Below are 17975 nucleotides of genomic sequence, written 5' to 3'. Positions count from 1 at the left end.
CCATCCACCCAAGCCTTCTCTTCTGCCAATGATTCTTCTTCCCCATGTTCTCATGCTCACTCCCACTGACATAGTTTAGATGTTTCCAATGATCCATCATCATGCTGTCTGTGCACATATGGAGATTATTCTACAACAGCTATCATACTCAACTATTGTATATGCACACATATATATATATAAATTGTTGTATCGACCTTTCACTACTTTTATACAAAGATGATAAGACATCACATCGAGAAAAGAACAACATTACCATCATTGATTCCCTTGTGATCTCCTTTATACTTCATAAACATGTCAAGACATCACATCAACAAAAAAAACAAAGGACAACAATAATGTCATTCACTCCCCTGCTGACTATGACTTAGATTATCATATAATATAATATGAAAAATTGGTGGTCTATGGAGTGTTATGGTGTTGTATAGTTGTTAGGTCAACTAATGTAGCTTGTCATGCACATGATCTGATCAATTTTCATGACAATCCAAACCAATTGCTAAAGTTTTTATTCTTGTGAACTTAGATTTCCCTTTTCCTTTTCCTTACACATACAACTACAATGTGATATTTTGTGTGGATAGGTGAAGCCAATTAGAAAGCTAAGTTGAATTGTAATCATCATGATCAACATAATTTTTTGAAGGAATTGACTTTGATCAACATATTAGTCATGAATTCCAATTTAATTAGAAAATCATTTTTATAAATTTTAATTTTGTTATTTTCGACATATTGTATTGCTATATGATATTTAGTGTGTATTTAAAATCACAAAAAAAATAAAAAACAACTGAGTTATGATCACACTCACCTTCGTTCTTTAAAAAATAAAAAATTATTATATTAAATGATGATGCTCTCACATGGATTCAAACTCGAGGCTTATCGCTTGTATAATAATTCACAGACAAATCGAATATCATAGAAAAAAAATTATATTTTAAAAGGTTCAAAGAGTTTGAATATTTTGAATTAATATTATTATCATACGATATTTTATTATTACATGTGATGCATATTATGTATTTAAAACAAGTCGGCCAAAAATTAAAAAAAATAAAATCAATAATTTTCAAGCAAATCTATATTTTTAAAATGATAAAAGGATTTAATTGCTACAGAAAAAAAAATTAAGTTTATAAAGAAAATAAACAACTTGAAAATTCACCAAAAAGGAAAAAGAAAATGAAATAATCATCATGATCATGATCATGATCATCATGATGATCATCATCATCTCCTCTCCCTTTGTTGTCTTGTGCTGCCGACTCGCCTATCTTTAACCCTTTACCCGCCACCGTCTACGCCTCCACTCTTCGCTTTTTGCACGAGCAGTGCCGGAGGCCGAACCAAAAGACGCAGAACGCCCAGACAAAGTTGGGGTTTGTCGCAATCCCGTGTCATCATCTTGTGATTCTTCTTTACAAATAGCTTCTCGTAGAAGGAACATTGCATTTGGTCCTCGGCGTCCACCCAAGGTCCCCTCCTTCTCCCCTAAATCGTCGTTTATTTTCTTCTTCTCCTTCCCCCCGGCCGGGTTGGCGGAGAGGGTTAGGGGGTTGTGCGAGATGAGCTGGAGGAAGGAAAATCGGGAATCTTGGTTGGTCTCATGCAGAAAGATGTGACGACGTTTGCCGTTTTTTCCTTTTCTTCCGCGGGTGAAGATGATTGCGGGATGGCGGAGGTGATGGAGGAGTCGTTGAGCCGAGAGATCTGCTCGATCCTCCAAGAAAAGTGGTTTCTGGAACAGTTATGACGATCGCCTATGGGAGTTGCTGAGCCAAATCTTGCTTTGTGTTGCAAGATTGCATCGTGGTTCTCGATGGGGCGTTCAGGTGATGTGGTTTTGGTTTTGTCTTCGAGGGGTTGTGATTAGCATCGTATCATTGTGGCATCAGCGGGCGGTAGTGTAGACTGGTTCAAGAAATCGTAGGAATGGATTCGATCTCAGAGGCAGGTCTTCGTGAGTGACCGAGTTGCTGCGAGCTGCGCTGAGGAGAAACTCGTGTTTCTAATGGACCGGCACTGCCGGTTGGTTTACGGCTGGTTCACAGTTGCTCGAGGGTTTCTTTTCGGGTTGCTGTTGCGTTGGAGGGATTCTGTGGTGGGAGGCTTGAGGTCCCTGGTTACCTTGGGTACAACAGCTCTATTCATCATTTTGTGGAGTTGCTTCCTTTGCTCGACTTCTGTGACTTCGCTTGTTTATGTGCTTCTTAGTCTGGTTGGTTCTTGCTCTTGATATAACTTTCTGCAAAGGAAACCACTTTCTATTGTCATAATCTTGTTTTCCACGTTCTATTTGAAACAGAGCTGGTTATGTGATATGTTTTAGGTATTTGTATCTGATCACAGTTAGCTTCAAGTTCCATTCTGTCTCTTTTTGCTATCTACTTCTTTTAGTGTATATGTATTTCTTGGTTTATCTGGTTCTATTACTGGTTAGTGTTTATGATGTTGACAAAGTGGCAGGACATTTTGGCATCATCATCAGGTGCTACTCACTATTTGTAGGTGCGGTTTCCCCTCTCATAAATCACTTCCCTGCGTTATATGGTCAAGTGGAAGTTAATACTGTTATGACCTGGATATTGGCATATGATTCCCTATATGGTTTAGTTGCTTATTCCATTACCTTGGCACTTTCGTTTTAGACTGTCTATTTTACAGTTTCACTACCTGACAGTAAGTATATGTTCTGTGCATGGAAGTTATAGTTTCAGTTTCCTTGATGTGGCTTATTTGGAACACTTATCATGTTCTTTTTTGGGGACAATATGTATGTTCATTTACGAAAACAGACAAGAAGGCATATACATATACACTTTGTACTTGCTTGAGACTAACATTGTAGAAATAGATGATATCCTTCTGATCAAGCTGTTGAGTGTTGGAAATGCTTTACAGTTATTATTGTTTTAGAAGCTAGATTGGAGCATGCTTGGGTTGAAACTGATTCATGAAATGGTTGTCCCTACCATCAGGTGGCTTACATGAATTTTATTGTTGGATACGTAGGGACATGTCAAACTTACAGTATAATATCATGAATATCACAATAGGATTAGTATATTATATGTAAATTCATTTTTTTTTTCTTTTACAAGGTAGATGTTTCAACTCAAAATAGATTGTTTTTGTCGATCATAGTCTTCTATTGCAATGTCACTAAAGATTTGCACATTTAACTGCTACTGGGGTTCTGATGTCAACCCCATGAATCACAGATGGTTGATATCTATTCATGTATTAAAATATGCATAATGTTTCTGCATATAGTTATAAAATATGAAGTGAAAGGTAATGTTCTTTTTTGCTTTAAACCTCTTTTTAGAAACATCTTCTACCTGAAATATGTGGTTTCTTTATTTATTTAATACTTTATAAATATAAATATCATATATAGTCACTGTGTATGCAGATGGTTGTAGGAAACTCCAACCTTTGTTATAGAAATTTGGAAACAAGTTATTTTCTACTTGTTGTATCTAGATGTCACTTTGAAGAAGCAATTATGAAGTTATCTAATTGATATTAATTCGTTTGATGACAAAATTCTGGCACACACGCTTCTTTTCTATCTGGTATCTGTAAGGGACTCATGGTTGTATGCTATCACTTCTTCCCCTCACTTCATCTCCTACTTTTAGCAATAGGATAGGATAAATTCAAAATCTCCAGCCTGCTTTCTTTTTTGTGCTCAGATTAACAGTGAACTTCATTTCCTGCACTGTGCTTGATTTTGTTTGTTTGAGATCTTCTGTGTTTAGTATTTCACTAACAAATATATGCTCTTGCTCGTGAAATAGTCTATCAATATGGGAGAAGTAATTTAACCATTGGAAATTTTTATATGAGGAAGTCCAGTAGGTTCTGCTAAATATACATATAAATGTGTTTCATCAGGGAGCTGCTGCTGCTGCAATTCACTATTTGGGCTTCACACCTGGGCTCTTGATCGTTGGGTTTTATGGCATTTTGATCATGCGGATGTCTGGCTATGTTTGGATAACAACAATGCTATTAATAGTTGGAGGTATGAAAATCATTTTACCCTGTTTAGGTTTACGTTAATCTCTTGCTAGATGTTTCTATTGAGGGGATTTTGATTGTGTGCAGGTTATATGTTTTCTCTGAATCATGCACGGTTCTTGATTTTAATGGCAACTGCTTATGCAGTTTATTGTGTCAATGCTCATGTTGGATTGCGTGGAGTTCTTTTGTCATTAAATATTTCTTTTATTTCCAATGACATATTGAATAAGTTGCTACAAGGATATGATGGTAATGGTAAAGGCATACATGTTAAAGAGCAAAAGGAACCAGAACAGGTTATAGAAGACTTTCCTTTTGACAGTGAAAATTTCCCTCTGTCTAAAGAGACTGAAGACGTGACATATTCTAAATCATCTTGCGCAACACCCAAGGTATCAAACATGCCAAATACTCAGAAGGATGCTTCCTCTAGTAAGGTTAACATAGTGGACTTGACTTCGTTCGTTGAGATAGAAAGGATAATGAACAGCTCAAACCATTATGAAGTTCTGGGCTTTCTTAGGAATAAGGATGTTGATCCTAATATATTGAAGAAGGAATACCATAAAAAGGTCTGCAACTTGGCACAGAAATGTTGCTTCAGTTAAAATAGCCTTATCTGATGCATAGCATGTCACAAGTTAACTTGTGTCTATGAATTCCTAGGTCTTGCTTGTGCATCCTGACAAAAATATGGGAAATTCATTAGCTTGTGAATCGTTTAAAAAGCTTCGGTGTGCATATGAGGTAAATTATATCTAGAAAATAATTTTTTTCTTGGTCTCCTGAGTAATACAGAAATAATTCATGGTCTGATTTCTTTTTTCCATATGTTTATATTATAGTTTTTGACTAATAAGCAAAAAGGAAAAAAAACTCAGGTTCTTTCAGATTTCACAAAGAAGAAAAACTATGATGAACAATTGAGGAAGGAAGAATCTGGGAGAGTGTGTCACAGGTCTTCTGTAACATCTCAACAGGTATATATATCATGATGTATAAAATGTGTGGCACAACTTTGTCATTTTTTTATATTTTCAAACTTGTAGTTATAAATACATGTCCTATCAGCTCACATCCCATGCATTCAGTTTTTGTAGTACTGAATGCTAAAGTAGTTACTTTGTAATAAATGTTTGTCATGCATCTGAATCTGAAGGTCTTAATAGAATACGTTTAAGGTAGGTATCCTTGCACAGGAGATGGTCTTTAAAGTTAAACTGTCCAAATGTTGCTCCCAGTTGCTTTGGCATGATGTACACTCTCATTCAAGAGTATTCTGTGCTTTTTGTAAACTTTATCAAAATTTATCGTGTAATTTCTTGATTCACCTATGACCCAATTGACCTGCAAAGATTCTTGATGAGTTTGTTTAGCATAGAAACTACAGATTTTCTCTTGCTATTATGTATTTTTGGCAGTATTTCGTCAGAAGAACATTGTAAAGGAAGAACTTCTTTTTCGGGTTTGTGCCTTTTTTCAAGGAATAGTTAAGAGATGTGTTTATATATTTTTTGAGCATCATCTTCAATGTGGAACGACCAGTGTTGGGTGGTTATCTGACTAAATATTTGCTTCTATCCCCTTTATTTATGTTTTGACCCAGTGTGTGCATCTTTTATTGTCAAATTTTCACTTTGGAATGTCACTTTGGATTATTCTCTTGCCCTATGTACATTCAAACTAGTTATTTTGTGGGATCCAAAGTACTTGGCTATTATCTGATCACATCATACTACAGGGTGCAGTGGAGTACCGTTCCGAAGAATCTAGGTGTATTGAGTGCACAAAGTGTGGAAATTCTCATATATGGATATGCACTAATAGAAGTAAAGCCAAGGCAAGGTGGTGTCAGGTGAGACACTAATCTAATTTTAGACATGATTATTTTTGTTTACATCTTCACATGCGAAGAATGTTATGTGACCTTTGGAGTCTTATTATGATATTCTGTTAAATCAGGATTGCTCCCAATATCATCAAGCCAAAGACGGAGATGGGTGGGTAGAAAGTGGGTGCTCACCAGTTGTTATGCCACCTCGGAAGGTATTGTTTATGTTTAAGTACATATAGGTTTTCCTCTCTTCAGCATCACAGTTTTTTAGTATATTATATGTTAATTTTCTTCTTTACTTTGAGGCTTTTTAGGTGTTGTCAGTTATGCTTATGTTAAACAAAAACAATGGATGCTATATATTCTTTAAGTCTTTATAACTATAAGAATGCCTTTGTATACATCTCGACTGCCTTTATACAAATGAATATGGGATCATACGTCAGATATTAGTGTTGGAGAGTCAAGCTGATACATGTTGAACATATATGGCACTCAGGTGAAGATCTGGTGCCAACCTAGTGTGTGTTTTTTGGCTCATACCAAAATTCCGCTGGTTGGTTCACACTGACCTGCTTTAACTAGTGTTTGAACTGTAGAAATCAATCTAGAGATGACCAAACATAGCTCAATCATTTATCAATCCAAATTGTGATCAGATATATCACAATTTCTGAGAACAACTGCCACACTGATCATGTTGTTTGTTGTAACACTAAGCTATTGGTTGTTTGGAACAATTGCCACTTCCAATTAGAGTGGATATATCATTTTTTGTTTCTGAGAACCATGCACGAGAGAACAGACAGACATAAAATAATGCCTTTATTCTTTTTACCTTTAACTAATCTCTTTTGTAATGCTACAGAGTCTGTAAATATACGTGCAAAAATATGAGGAACATAATAAGGTGAATCCTTTGTCTACATAGTATCTTGGACCACAGATGCAAGTCTTATTTGCAGTTGGTGTTACATCTTATGGTAGTTCCATCAGCAGTTTGCCTATAGTTACCAATTTGGCATGCTGCAAGAGTTTTGTCCTAGAAACTGATTGGTGGAGTTGGTACCATGGATTTCCATTTGACAAAATTAACTAGATACATTACTTTACCCTTTTGTTTTGCCTTTTTCATGGAAAGAAAGAAAAACTTTTAATGCTCTTGCCCAAGGATCGTAATTTTGTACCGTACCAATGTTTCGAGCATAGCTTGGTATGGTACGATACAGAGTACCGAACAGTACACCAGGGTGTATCGCTATATATATATATATATATATATATATATATATATATATATATATATATGGCGACGTTGCCTCCTTTTTCTGCCCGCGTGAGGATGAGGCTTCTTCTCCCCGCGCGAATGAGAAGAAGTCCCCGACGACGCCGAGGTCTCATCGCCTCAGACGAGGAGGCGACATCTGATCTGCAACGTCCAACGACAGATCGGGATCGTCGAGGGAGAGTGGCGCCGGATCTCTAGGTTCTCCCTTTTCTTTTCCCTCTTCTTCTCCCTCTTCTTTCTTGTCCCTTGTCTCTCCCTCGGCTAATATCACCCGGTAGTGGGCGGCGAGTCATCGACCGATTTAGGGTGATAACGGGGCGGAAGCAGCCCCAATCGATGGTACCACCCATTAGCGAGCGGTCCACGTACCGGTCTGTTGGCGGACCACTACGTATCGCCCGGTACAGACGGTATTATTCGAAATTAAAATCCTTGCTCTTGCCTATGGTCATCAGATGTCTATTAGTATAAAATGACCGAGACATTTTAGTTTTAACTGTTGGATCTAATGTTGCATTATGTTGTTAATCATTTTGGCTATGAATTTCTTGCCTTTTTAGGTTGAAATACCACGAGCTTTTGTATGTGCAGAGAGCAAAATATTTGATGTGTCCGAGTGGGCTTCTTGTCAGGTCAGATTGTTTTTTTAATGTTTTATCATCTGTTGCATTTTTTATGTTTTGTAAAATCATAAAATTTTACTTACATTTGATGGGTTCCTTTTACTTGAAGAAATATGCTATTGATGATTAGATTAGTAGTTATCGACGGAGATGCATATGCATATTACCACTTGCAATTGGCTTTAATTTTTATAATTTAGTCAGTTGATGTCAATCTGTCATGTTTAATAATGGAGAGCTGATGAGAAAGTCGAAGGCTCAATAACAACAAAAAATCTATGCAGCTAACCCAAAGTAAGTTGACACATTCCAGCTTGTTGTTGTTGAATTAGGGAGGTTGAAATTTTATTGAAGATTAATTCGTCCTTGGCCAAATATAGTCTTGCCATTGTAGCTTTGGTGTGGCATAAACGGTCGGTGTAAGCTTTCACTTATTATCGTTATATGGACTGCTCTTATACAATTTATTTTTTCTTTCGGAAAAATGATCAATAATTATTCAACCTGAATAGCAGCATGGTTATAGGATAGGTACATTTTGACATCATAAAAGTGATTTAAAAGCCTGAATTAAGGGACAAAGAAGCACCTAATGATAACATTATCCACATTGAAATACGCCATGCTTGCAAAAACTTGTTTAAGCATTCTGGCACCACATTTTTTATGTTGTCATATAAAGCTTGCTACCATTCTATTTGCACATTTTTCACTCGAACCAACTTTTATGTTCCAAGCAACAACTAATTATACACATAATAGCTGTTCTTCGTGTCCTTGTATGATGCACTGATTGTTGAATCTGTCCCAGTGATTGCTGCATGTTTAAGGATTGAGCATTATAACCCTTAACGTGTTACTTCAAGCAGTCTGTCAACACAGATTATAAATTAGAGCCAGCTTTTTGTTATGCCTGCGCTATGGTTGCATGGCCAGTCTTACAACATTTGTCTTGTAAGAAGCATAAATGAGTGAGGCACATTTGGTATTGTCTATATAAGAATTGAGAAGCCTAAGTAGTCACAAAGGCTTTCCAGAAGAGGCCTGAAGGAAGATTTTTCTTAGCCCTTTGTTCCAAAGAAATCATCAGATGCATCAATATCCCTTTTCTGTCTTTGACGGAGATTACGGTTACCTGACCTAATGGAATTATGATAATTAACAATATAGTAGTTTGCTATGGAATAGTAATTGTACTCCAACAAAGCCACTGATATTGCTCTGTTTTTCATACAATCATGGTGAAACTCAGGTTATGCATTTTGCAACATGACCCAACTACTAGTTTAAGATTATTTAATTTGGCAAATCCAGGTAATGGGGAAGGAAATACAGGTCCTATATGGTTCATTCAGTAGGCAAAGCCTCAAGAAACTTAAGACCATATGTCTGTGATCATGCATTGACTTAAAGAAACTTGCATGAATCATTGAAGAAAATATAAAACTGCTATAGTTTGTCTAGTCCTTTGCATATAACTCCTTGAAATCCTTGTTTGCAGGGAATGGAATGTAGGCCTGACACTCATGGGCCAACTTTTCATGTGAACATGGTTGGTTTGGACAAGACAGGGCTGCGATCCAATTCCTCCAGATATCCTTGGGGATTGGATGCTGAGATGATTGTTTAGGATGATGAGTTTGAGCTGTGGCTTCAGCAGGCTTTAGCATCTGGCATAATATTCTCGGAGACTCAGAAACGTAGAAAAAGCTGGCCGTTCAAGATTAACCAGAAAAGCATGAGACCATGGCGAAAATTACCATAATTGAAGATAATTAGGTGAATATTTAATTGGAAGAATTTCTTGTTTTGTCAATATTACAAAAGAAGAAGCACTAGAAGGAATATCGCACCAGCCAAATGATGAAGTCTCATTCTGAGTAAGCAGGCTTCTTGAGAATAGATGGACTAGAAGAGTGATTAGTTGCACTAGATGAACTCGCCGATAGTAGAGCAATGTGTGGTCATATGACTTGCGGAGAAGGTCAATCTCTTTGTCATGAAATCTTAATGTGGAAAACGACAGGAAGGTTATCATGGTTTCGGCAGTTGTGGCCCTGCAAAATGCGGACAATTGAATCAGAACACTGGAGAAGCAAAAGGAGAGTCTTTCTCCGACATTCATATGAAAATTAAAAAGAAAAAAATGCTATAATGGGACAATCTGTAAATAAATTAGAGGCATGTTTTATTTAGGTTATCAATGTCCTGTCATATTTTGTAGAGTAGAAAGCTACTAATCTAGGGTAGGCAAACTTGTAAAGAAACACTGGTGATTGATGCATCAAGCAATTCACTTTATGTAGCATCTGTGGCAGATCACCTCTATTGCAACTACATTATATGACTGTCTATGCCTTCCATTTTTGCATCTAAACAGATTGGTATTTTAGTCTTCTTTTGAAGGTTGGAGCTCTTTGCTTGCAGAGAGTGCCAATGGTTCTGTTTGAGTTTTTCTGTATCAGCTCATAATAATTGTTGATGGAAATGGTCTGCAGAGAATTCTGATATCATGATTAGCAGCCAATCAATAAAAATAAAAAAAAAACTCACATGGCTATTATTATTGGATGATGGATTTTTCCTTTTTTCTGGAAAATGGAGATGATCTAATTTGATGGTGAGTGAACTACACTATCACTTCATCAACAATCACCATCACCTCTCATGTGATTCTTGATTTCCACAGTAACTTTATGGTGAATGAACTTCATGATCACTTTAGCCTCTCTTGAGATACTTCAACAACAATAATCACTAGTTTTCAAGCTTTCCCCGAGCATAAATTGATCTCTCCATTTGTGGATTTGGCAGTGCAAATTTCCTAATGCTTGTCTTCAGTCTTGAAGGTGCCATACTGAGGTCAATATCAAACCTCCACAGAATGCAGTCACTGAATTTGGTGGAGCAAACAACTCTGATAAAAAAAATTATTCTGGCTTTATTATGAGTCATAATAAAAAACTCATAAGGAGACTTACAATGTGCATATCTTACTGTGTATGACTCAATGCAATTTATCTTATGGGCTGAGACTCTCTTGTTAGCGCAGTGCAAAATGTTGTCTGAAGAAATGAACACACACAGAAGAACTGTATTCATAGTTGTTTGTCATGTGACAATGGGATAAGATCCATTTTATGCAACCAAACATCAACACTAGCATAAGCACCTAAAGACATTACTTCCAATTGAGCATAGATTTTCAAATGACATAACACATCTATGATATAAGATTGAGTCTTTAGTGACCTCTGTTTGTGAACTATTGAAAGGGCTCTATGAAATAAGATACCGACTTGCACTGTTCATGTGATATTGGACGGATAAAGATTGAAACTGATGGATTAACAAGAACGATCATTAAACTAAAGAGTAGCATAGTGCATGAGGCTTCCGTCAATGTAAAATCTAAATGTGCGATCTTGACAATATATATATAAAAGGAAGTTCTTGCAAATTAAACTATAAATGTCTGAGGAATAATCTTATCATGACATCAAAACTTATCTGAGAACCGTCACATTTTGCTATGCGGTAAGATAACAACATTCAAGTTGCACGAAAAAATAACAACAAAATCAAAGAAATTAAAGGTGCTCCATCTAGTGCATGTGTTTGGAAATTGTCATGGCATATCTTGCGGCTTGATATCATCTAAGCTAAGCTAAGCTACTTACCTGAACTGCAAAAGCGTTTCTGTATATACTTTTACTTGCATTGGTTTCGCTCCTTGCTGAGTCTCATTCCTACAAAACCCAGTTAGAGACATGCCATGAAAGACAAATCAATCAAAAGAGGTTGACCACTCACCAATAGCTTTGTACAACAGTGACAACCACTCGATCATTTCTGTTGAGTGCTTTCTATTTCAGATGTCACTGTAAGACCATGCATCTATCACAGATAAAGCTAGAATAAAACTGTTGCATGTTTGATAGCCATTAATTCCATGCATCACACTCAGACACACTACCACCTACAGCTACAGGCAACCTGAAGAGGTACTGTCAATCATAACCACAACCACATCATTCAACAATAATTCATAGACAGATGGATACAGTGACACTAACGAACGTAATGTCCCCAACTATATAAGATCGGAAAAATATATTCTATCAATTACTAAACCAAGAGCATTCAGTTCTCTTTCTTCTTGTTTTCAGTTCATACATAAAGAGATGTACAAGTAAACAAAACACGGAAAATTGAACAGTAAAAGGTTGTTTTCAGATCAGATGAAGAACTTGCAAATGTCTGGACTGAGTCATGGTAACATTAAAGAGACCAAACTAATGAAATCTTAGCTGCAGCTAGAACTGAGCTGTCTCATCTACTGCAATTAAGGCTGCCCAACACCTGTATGCTTTTGGGATGCATTGCTTGATGTGATTGTCTCATCTACCAGACATCCAAATCCACCTTCCCTGAAGGGGTGCCATGATTCTTTGACTAGATGAAGGTTATCATCCAATTTGGAAGGGGCCCTGTGGGATACTGCAGCTATTACATAGATTTGCAGAAGGTCTCCCATCACTTTTGAGAAGTAAATGATGACTGACAAGGAAACACAGAATAGAATACTTGGACTTGTCAAAAGCTCCAATTGTGATCAACTGGGAGTTGAAACAGACCAATCTGGAAATGCTATCAAAGTAATTACTTTGGATATTTGACATTTTATATAATTCTTTGACCACATTTACCTTTTCTGCTCTAAGAAAATATTTATAATTCAATCAAGGGCATTTTTATCTCTTTTTGTTATTTCTAGTAAAGCTTTCTTAGTTTTAGCCCATATCTTCTCATATTGACCAATTCTAATTCACCACCTATTCTTTCTAACCAGAGAATTTATAAATTTCTTTGAACATGTTTATACCATCTTAATCAGTATTCCCTTCACAAAGCTTATGCCCCACAGATGTTCTAGCATTGCAAGCTTTGTTTCTTGGGAAATTCATCCGTTTTTTATTGCTGAATCTGCTGATAAAAAGGTAATCAAACAAGAGGAGAATCCACAGAAATGATGTTTACACTTTAAGGTGTATGATCAAGAATATAAACAGTTATTCCTATACATCACCGACAGTAATAGAACACAACAATAGAGACTGACAAAACACATGAATGAGAACTAGCAGGGAAGACTACTTAATCTACCATTAAAAATGCCAAATCGAGGAAAGAGCTCTATAGAAAATTGAGGTCAGAATATTACTACTTGTTCTTTGATCCTCTGAGCTGCAGTTTCCTCTCAGAAATGATGTCCCTGAAATAGTTCAGATTAGTTTAACCTTACTCTGAGAAAATAGTTGACATGGCAGCCTACTGTTCTTGCAAGGAAGTCCCATCACCATCAAACATTATGAGCTACATTTTCGGATAAAGCTCATAAATGTTCATGCATGCTGCTGATAAAGACCATTCAAGGGACGACTAAATATTACCTTGGATTTATCTTGTTCTATCTCACCTTGATGCATGTACAAAAGATTCACAGAGTACCTCAGTACCAAGAATACATGAATGTCGAATGAGAAAATTGAAGGACATTGTATAATGATTAGTTTTGTTCATAGAGTATGTAAAACTAGCAGATAGAGTGTCAATCCTTCGCAATTATAATGTTTAAAGTGATAAGCTGATGGGCTCCAACCAACATGCACCATCTCAGAAAATATCAGAAAATCTTGGAAAAGCAAGATATCAGACAAGAAAGATGACTAAAAAAGCTGCAGAAAGCCCTGGTAATGGCAGTATCCATAGATGTCATTAGTGCAATCTATCAGATAATATAGGACAAAGGATTCTTGAACATTGTTCACATTACACACACACACACACACACACACACATATATATATATATATATATATGTATATATATATATGTATATGTATATATATATATGTATATGTATATATATATATGTATATGTATATATATATATGTATATGTATATATACATATGTATATGTATATGTATATATATATATATATATATGTATATATATATATATACATATATATATATATATATACATATACATATATATATACATACATATATATATATATACATACATATATATATATATACATACATATATACAAATATATATACATATACATATATATATACATATACATATACATATATATATACATATATATATATATATATAGAGAGAGAGAGAGAGAGGTTAACTCCTGCTGCCACAGACAATCAAACATGATATACTGGGACTTGCAGTAACTGCATTTATTTCTCCCGAGCATATTGAATTGCCTGGTTGATGCCACAAGCGTTGGTTGGTGGGTTGTCATCAAGAGCATTAAAAAATGTGTCCCCATAAGGAAGTGATGCCCTAACCGTACTGCTGCACGGCCATGGTCCTTTCATCCTTCAGGATGTAATCCATAGACAACATACATTCTGGGAGCAGTGTTATCAAGAATCGACCAATACTAGACTGATGTCACATAATGCAACTTCCAAGAATTTACGTGCACAGCATCTGCTTTTGTTGTTAAGAATTTATATCATATCATTTTCATCCCAATAAATTGGTATCAGCGACAACAATGGTTACCATGATAGAACACAACCAAGGACATAAAAAAAGGATGATTGAAGAAAAGAGCTTTCCTGTGTAAATTCCCCAAAGATGCTCAATAGTACACCAATTAACATGAATTAGAAGAAATGTCACTTTCAGTTCAGATCACTCTCAAAGGACTAATTCTTCTGTACAAGTAATTACTGGAAGAACTCATGTTCATTGGATTCTTATGCCAGACAGTGAGCTACTAATGTTCTTGATGCCATTAACTTGTGCCCTAATACGGATTAGTTTAGATTATGATGTACATGCTGGCAACTCTTCCTTCTACTTTCTTTGGGCAGTACGTTTATAGAATAAAGATAAGGTTAGGTAAACACACATCATAAGATCCTTGAAAAGGTCAGATCAGTTCAACTTTATTAATTGGTTCTACCTAATCATTCTTTCTGATAGAGAATTTATACCCTGTTTAGCTTGCAAACTTTGTGATGGTTTACATTGAAAGGTGCAGTCATGTCCAGTGGCGATCTGCAACAGTAATATGAAGAACGAGCTGCTAAATTAAGCTGGTAGAAGTTCTGATAACTTCTGCAATCCTGCATTTAGCTTGGAAATGCAATTTAAAGAATGATCTCATGCTCATGCTGACACTTGAACTCTAGAACATTTAATAAGTATGGCTTTCATCTCAGACTCAAAACTTTATACAGTAACTAATTAGTGAAAATAATTTTGATTATATTGTTATCAAATCTGTTAATTATTTAACTACTGGCTTATTCGATTACTATGTTGTACAGAGTAACTATCTTGTTTTTATTCTTAGTAAAAGATGACATTTGAACTTAATTACAAGTAAAAATGGATATGTAACTATATGACAATGTGTTCTTAATATAGATTTTCGACCTAGCACCTCCTATCTTTCTTTGTTTTATTTTTCATAGTATAGAAATTTTATTTGTTTGTTTGAAGCATTTAGATCTCATTGGCTAGGATAAAGTTACAATCACCCCAGCTTGTTTAAACATGAAACTTTTTAGTTTATCTCCTTAAATCCCTTAATGTGTGTCACATTTATCCTCTGGGGTTTGACATTAATTTTTCAATTGATCTCTTTTAGTCCTTTGATGAATTTTACCTTTATCTTCCAGGGTTTATCATGTGCAGCTCTATTTTCTTGCTCTCACTCCATGGTATCAAAGTCGAGGATCGATAGACTTGATCTGATATCATGATGAAGTATAAGGCAAACAAATAAAGAGGATTGCAAGTTCCACAAATCCTATTATACCCGATTAAAAGGATTTATCTATGATATTTTTTAGATTTTTTTTAATGTTTTGAAAAGCTAAATGATCAGAATAGAATTTTGTTTGGTGAGAGTTTATTTCTTTTCTCACAGACCAAGTTAGCTATGTTCCTTACTAATAGAGATGATATCTTCTAATCCTTTATTGAATGCTATATTTGTACTCATATAATCTCCATGCCTCTACATAAAATGGGGGATGCAAACTTCTTTTTCCTCAAGTCTTATATGATGGGACCACCTAATTTACTGCTTGATTTGGACCTGACCTCTGCCCCACTGGGATGCAAACACAAACTAGTCATATCAAAATAAAAATTCAGAAAAAACTGACACCTAAGCATCTAAAAATTACCATACAAAAAATATATTTTTTTCTTCTCATTCACTAAGGAAATTATTGTCTTCTTTGGCTCTCAGATAACTTCATGTTCCTCCTTGAGAATCCAATAAAGATTTAGAATTTTTCCTCAAACTTGTTTAGTTCTACAGTCAATGCAATAGGTATGTACTGGTCTTGACATTATTTATGGTCTATTGACTGCGGATGAACCTTTATCAACATTCTCTATTTGATCATGACGTATCTATATCTATTCTATGTTTCTCTTTATATACATGTAAAACAAATTTGAGTTGAGAGAATATAATTAAGTGGACAAATCAAAACTCTATTATTAAGCCATATGTCACTGCCAATTTAAGATAAACAAGTCTAAAGTTAGATCTATATCTCTGTCGTACCTCTACCTGTATCTAAGGACTAATCTCTCATGTTTCTTTCCTCCTATTGCTCTCCTTTCATCTTTCTCTCTCTTATCTCATATCTTAACAGCCAACTACATAAATGCATGTTGTTCATGTAATTGACTAGATCCTTGAGTTTGATCTAAGGTTTTCTATAATCGGTTTCATGTCAGCTAACGTACCTAACTAAAACACTTCTTCAATGAGACGATGATTGAGAAACATGAGGTTAGAGAAAAAAAGGAAAAGGTACAATAATTAATGGAGGAAAATGCCACGAACAAGAAAATTAACACATCATGAAGATAAATAAATAGATAAACATGTTATGGAAATATTTAACAAGTTCTTGATGGCCCCGTGTGCTGCCAAGGGAATTTCTTTAGAAGTAGGAGGAATAAGGTGGTTGGTTCCTCATTTTTTATCATACAATGCTTTGCACCAACCCTTCACATATCTAACAAAGTAGCCTTTCTAAACTATTTTCAATCCACTCAAACCTAACGCTCGATCACACGTTCAATGCATCAAAGAACAGAGTACGATCCACAATGTCGAAGGATTGGTCAGTGAGACAGATATGAGACGAGCAGCATTTAGAATGGTTATGAGAGCATAATGTACAAGTTGGATCATGAAGTCAGTTGCGTGATAGAAAGAAAATTATGGAGATACAGAAGTTGTCATGGGGGTGTTCAGATCATTCACAAAGGGAACATTGTTCTTTTTTATACTCAATTTGGATAATACCAATTTGCTGGTGTGCCAAACTGTGGCATTATCCTAATATCCTTACTGTTTTGTCCCCCATCAACCGCTCCAAGAAATGACTAAGGGAAAATTCTTCTTTTAAATTGTCAATTTGGATCATATCAATTCACTGGTGTGCCAAAATGTGGCAGTATACTAACATTCATGTTGTTTTTGCCCCCCCATCAACCCCTCCAGGAAGTGAAGACTTTGCCTGACACCACATCACATGATTCCTTCCAACAATTGGAGATCAAGCACATCAAATTTGTAGCATATATATAAGCATTTTCCAACTATCTGGTTCCCTATGTCATAACATAATTACTAATTAAGATCCATGTTCTTGTTGATCACAAATGTCAAAATCAAGACTAAACCAATGTAATCTAACTTGTTGATCATTATGTTTGATTTATTAATTGATTTCGTTGGATGCTTTTGACTAACTCTAATCTAAAACACATGCTATTATTGTTGCAATTGTTAATTGGGTAAAGTCGATCCAAATGCACATGGAATGAGCACGTACTCACCTCTCTCCTCTGTGCTTTGTCGTTTTACGGTGACCGGAGAGCGCGATGCGAGGCCACGTTGCGCAACTCGTCGGCTGTGTCTCGTCTTCCGCCGACACATCCCTCCGATCCGCCGATCTCGTCCGTCCGATCGCAAGGGTTCGCCTGCCGAGGCCGTCGGTGGCTGACTCCGGGGGGACCTCCCGCACGTGCGGACCCTCGCCGATTCGTAGCCGGATCCCCTCCACCGACCCCCTCCCCCCTTTCCTCCCACCTTCCGCGGCGCATCTCCC

The 17975-nt window shown here is 36.0% G+C and overlaps 1 protein-coding gene and 1 long non-coding RNA gene across 4 annotated transcripts; one reads left to right on the top strand and one right to left on the bottom strand.

Moving 5' to 3' along the window:
- The first annotated feature begins 1298 nt into the window (after positions 1–1298).
- On the top strand, positions 1299–10147 carry LOC135680602 (uncharacterized). Its single transcript, XM_065194641.1, has 9 exons — positions 1299–2230; positions 3913–4042; positions 4126–4613; positions 4708–4788; positions 4923–5021; positions 5783–5896; positions 6004–6087; positions 7724–7795; positions 9288–10147. The coding sequence occupies exons 1-9, from the start codon at positions 2024–2026 to the stop codon at positions 9414–9416; spliced, it is 1404 nt and encodes a 467-aa protein (XP_065050713.1). The 5' UTR covers positions 1299–2023; the 3' UTR covers positions 9417–10147.
- Positions 9534–17842, bottom strand: LOC135680603 (uncharacterized). 3 transcript variants are annotated; one of them, XR_010515488.1, is made up of 5 exons: positions 17704–17842; positions 11467–13061; positions 10449–10703; positions 10110–10278; positions 9534–9843 (listed from the first exon to the last, which is right to left on the bottom strand). It is a non-coding gene; the product is annotated as an uncharacterized LOC135680603 (long non-coding RNA). The 3 variants fall into 3 exon arrangements; XR_010515487.1 differs by lacking the exon at positions 17704–17842 and having other exon boundaries at positions 11467–13618; XR_010515489.1 differs by lacking the exons at positions 10110–10278; positions 17704–17842 and having other exon boundaries at positions 10340–10703; positions 11467–13618.
- Between the last annotated feature and the right edge of the window lie 133 nt (positions 17843–17975).

Source organism: Musa acuminata, chromosome BXJ1-8 (assembly GCF_036884655.1).
Source record: "Musa acuminata AAA Group cultivar baxijiao chromosome BXJ1-8, Cavendish_Baxijiao_AAA, whole genome shotgun sequence".
NCBI classification, from domain to species: domain Eukaryota; kingdom Viridiplantae; phylum Streptophyta; class Magnoliopsida; order Zingiberales; family Musaceae; genus Musa; species Musa acuminata.
This window is presented reverse-complemented; position numbering and strand designations above follow the sequence as displayed.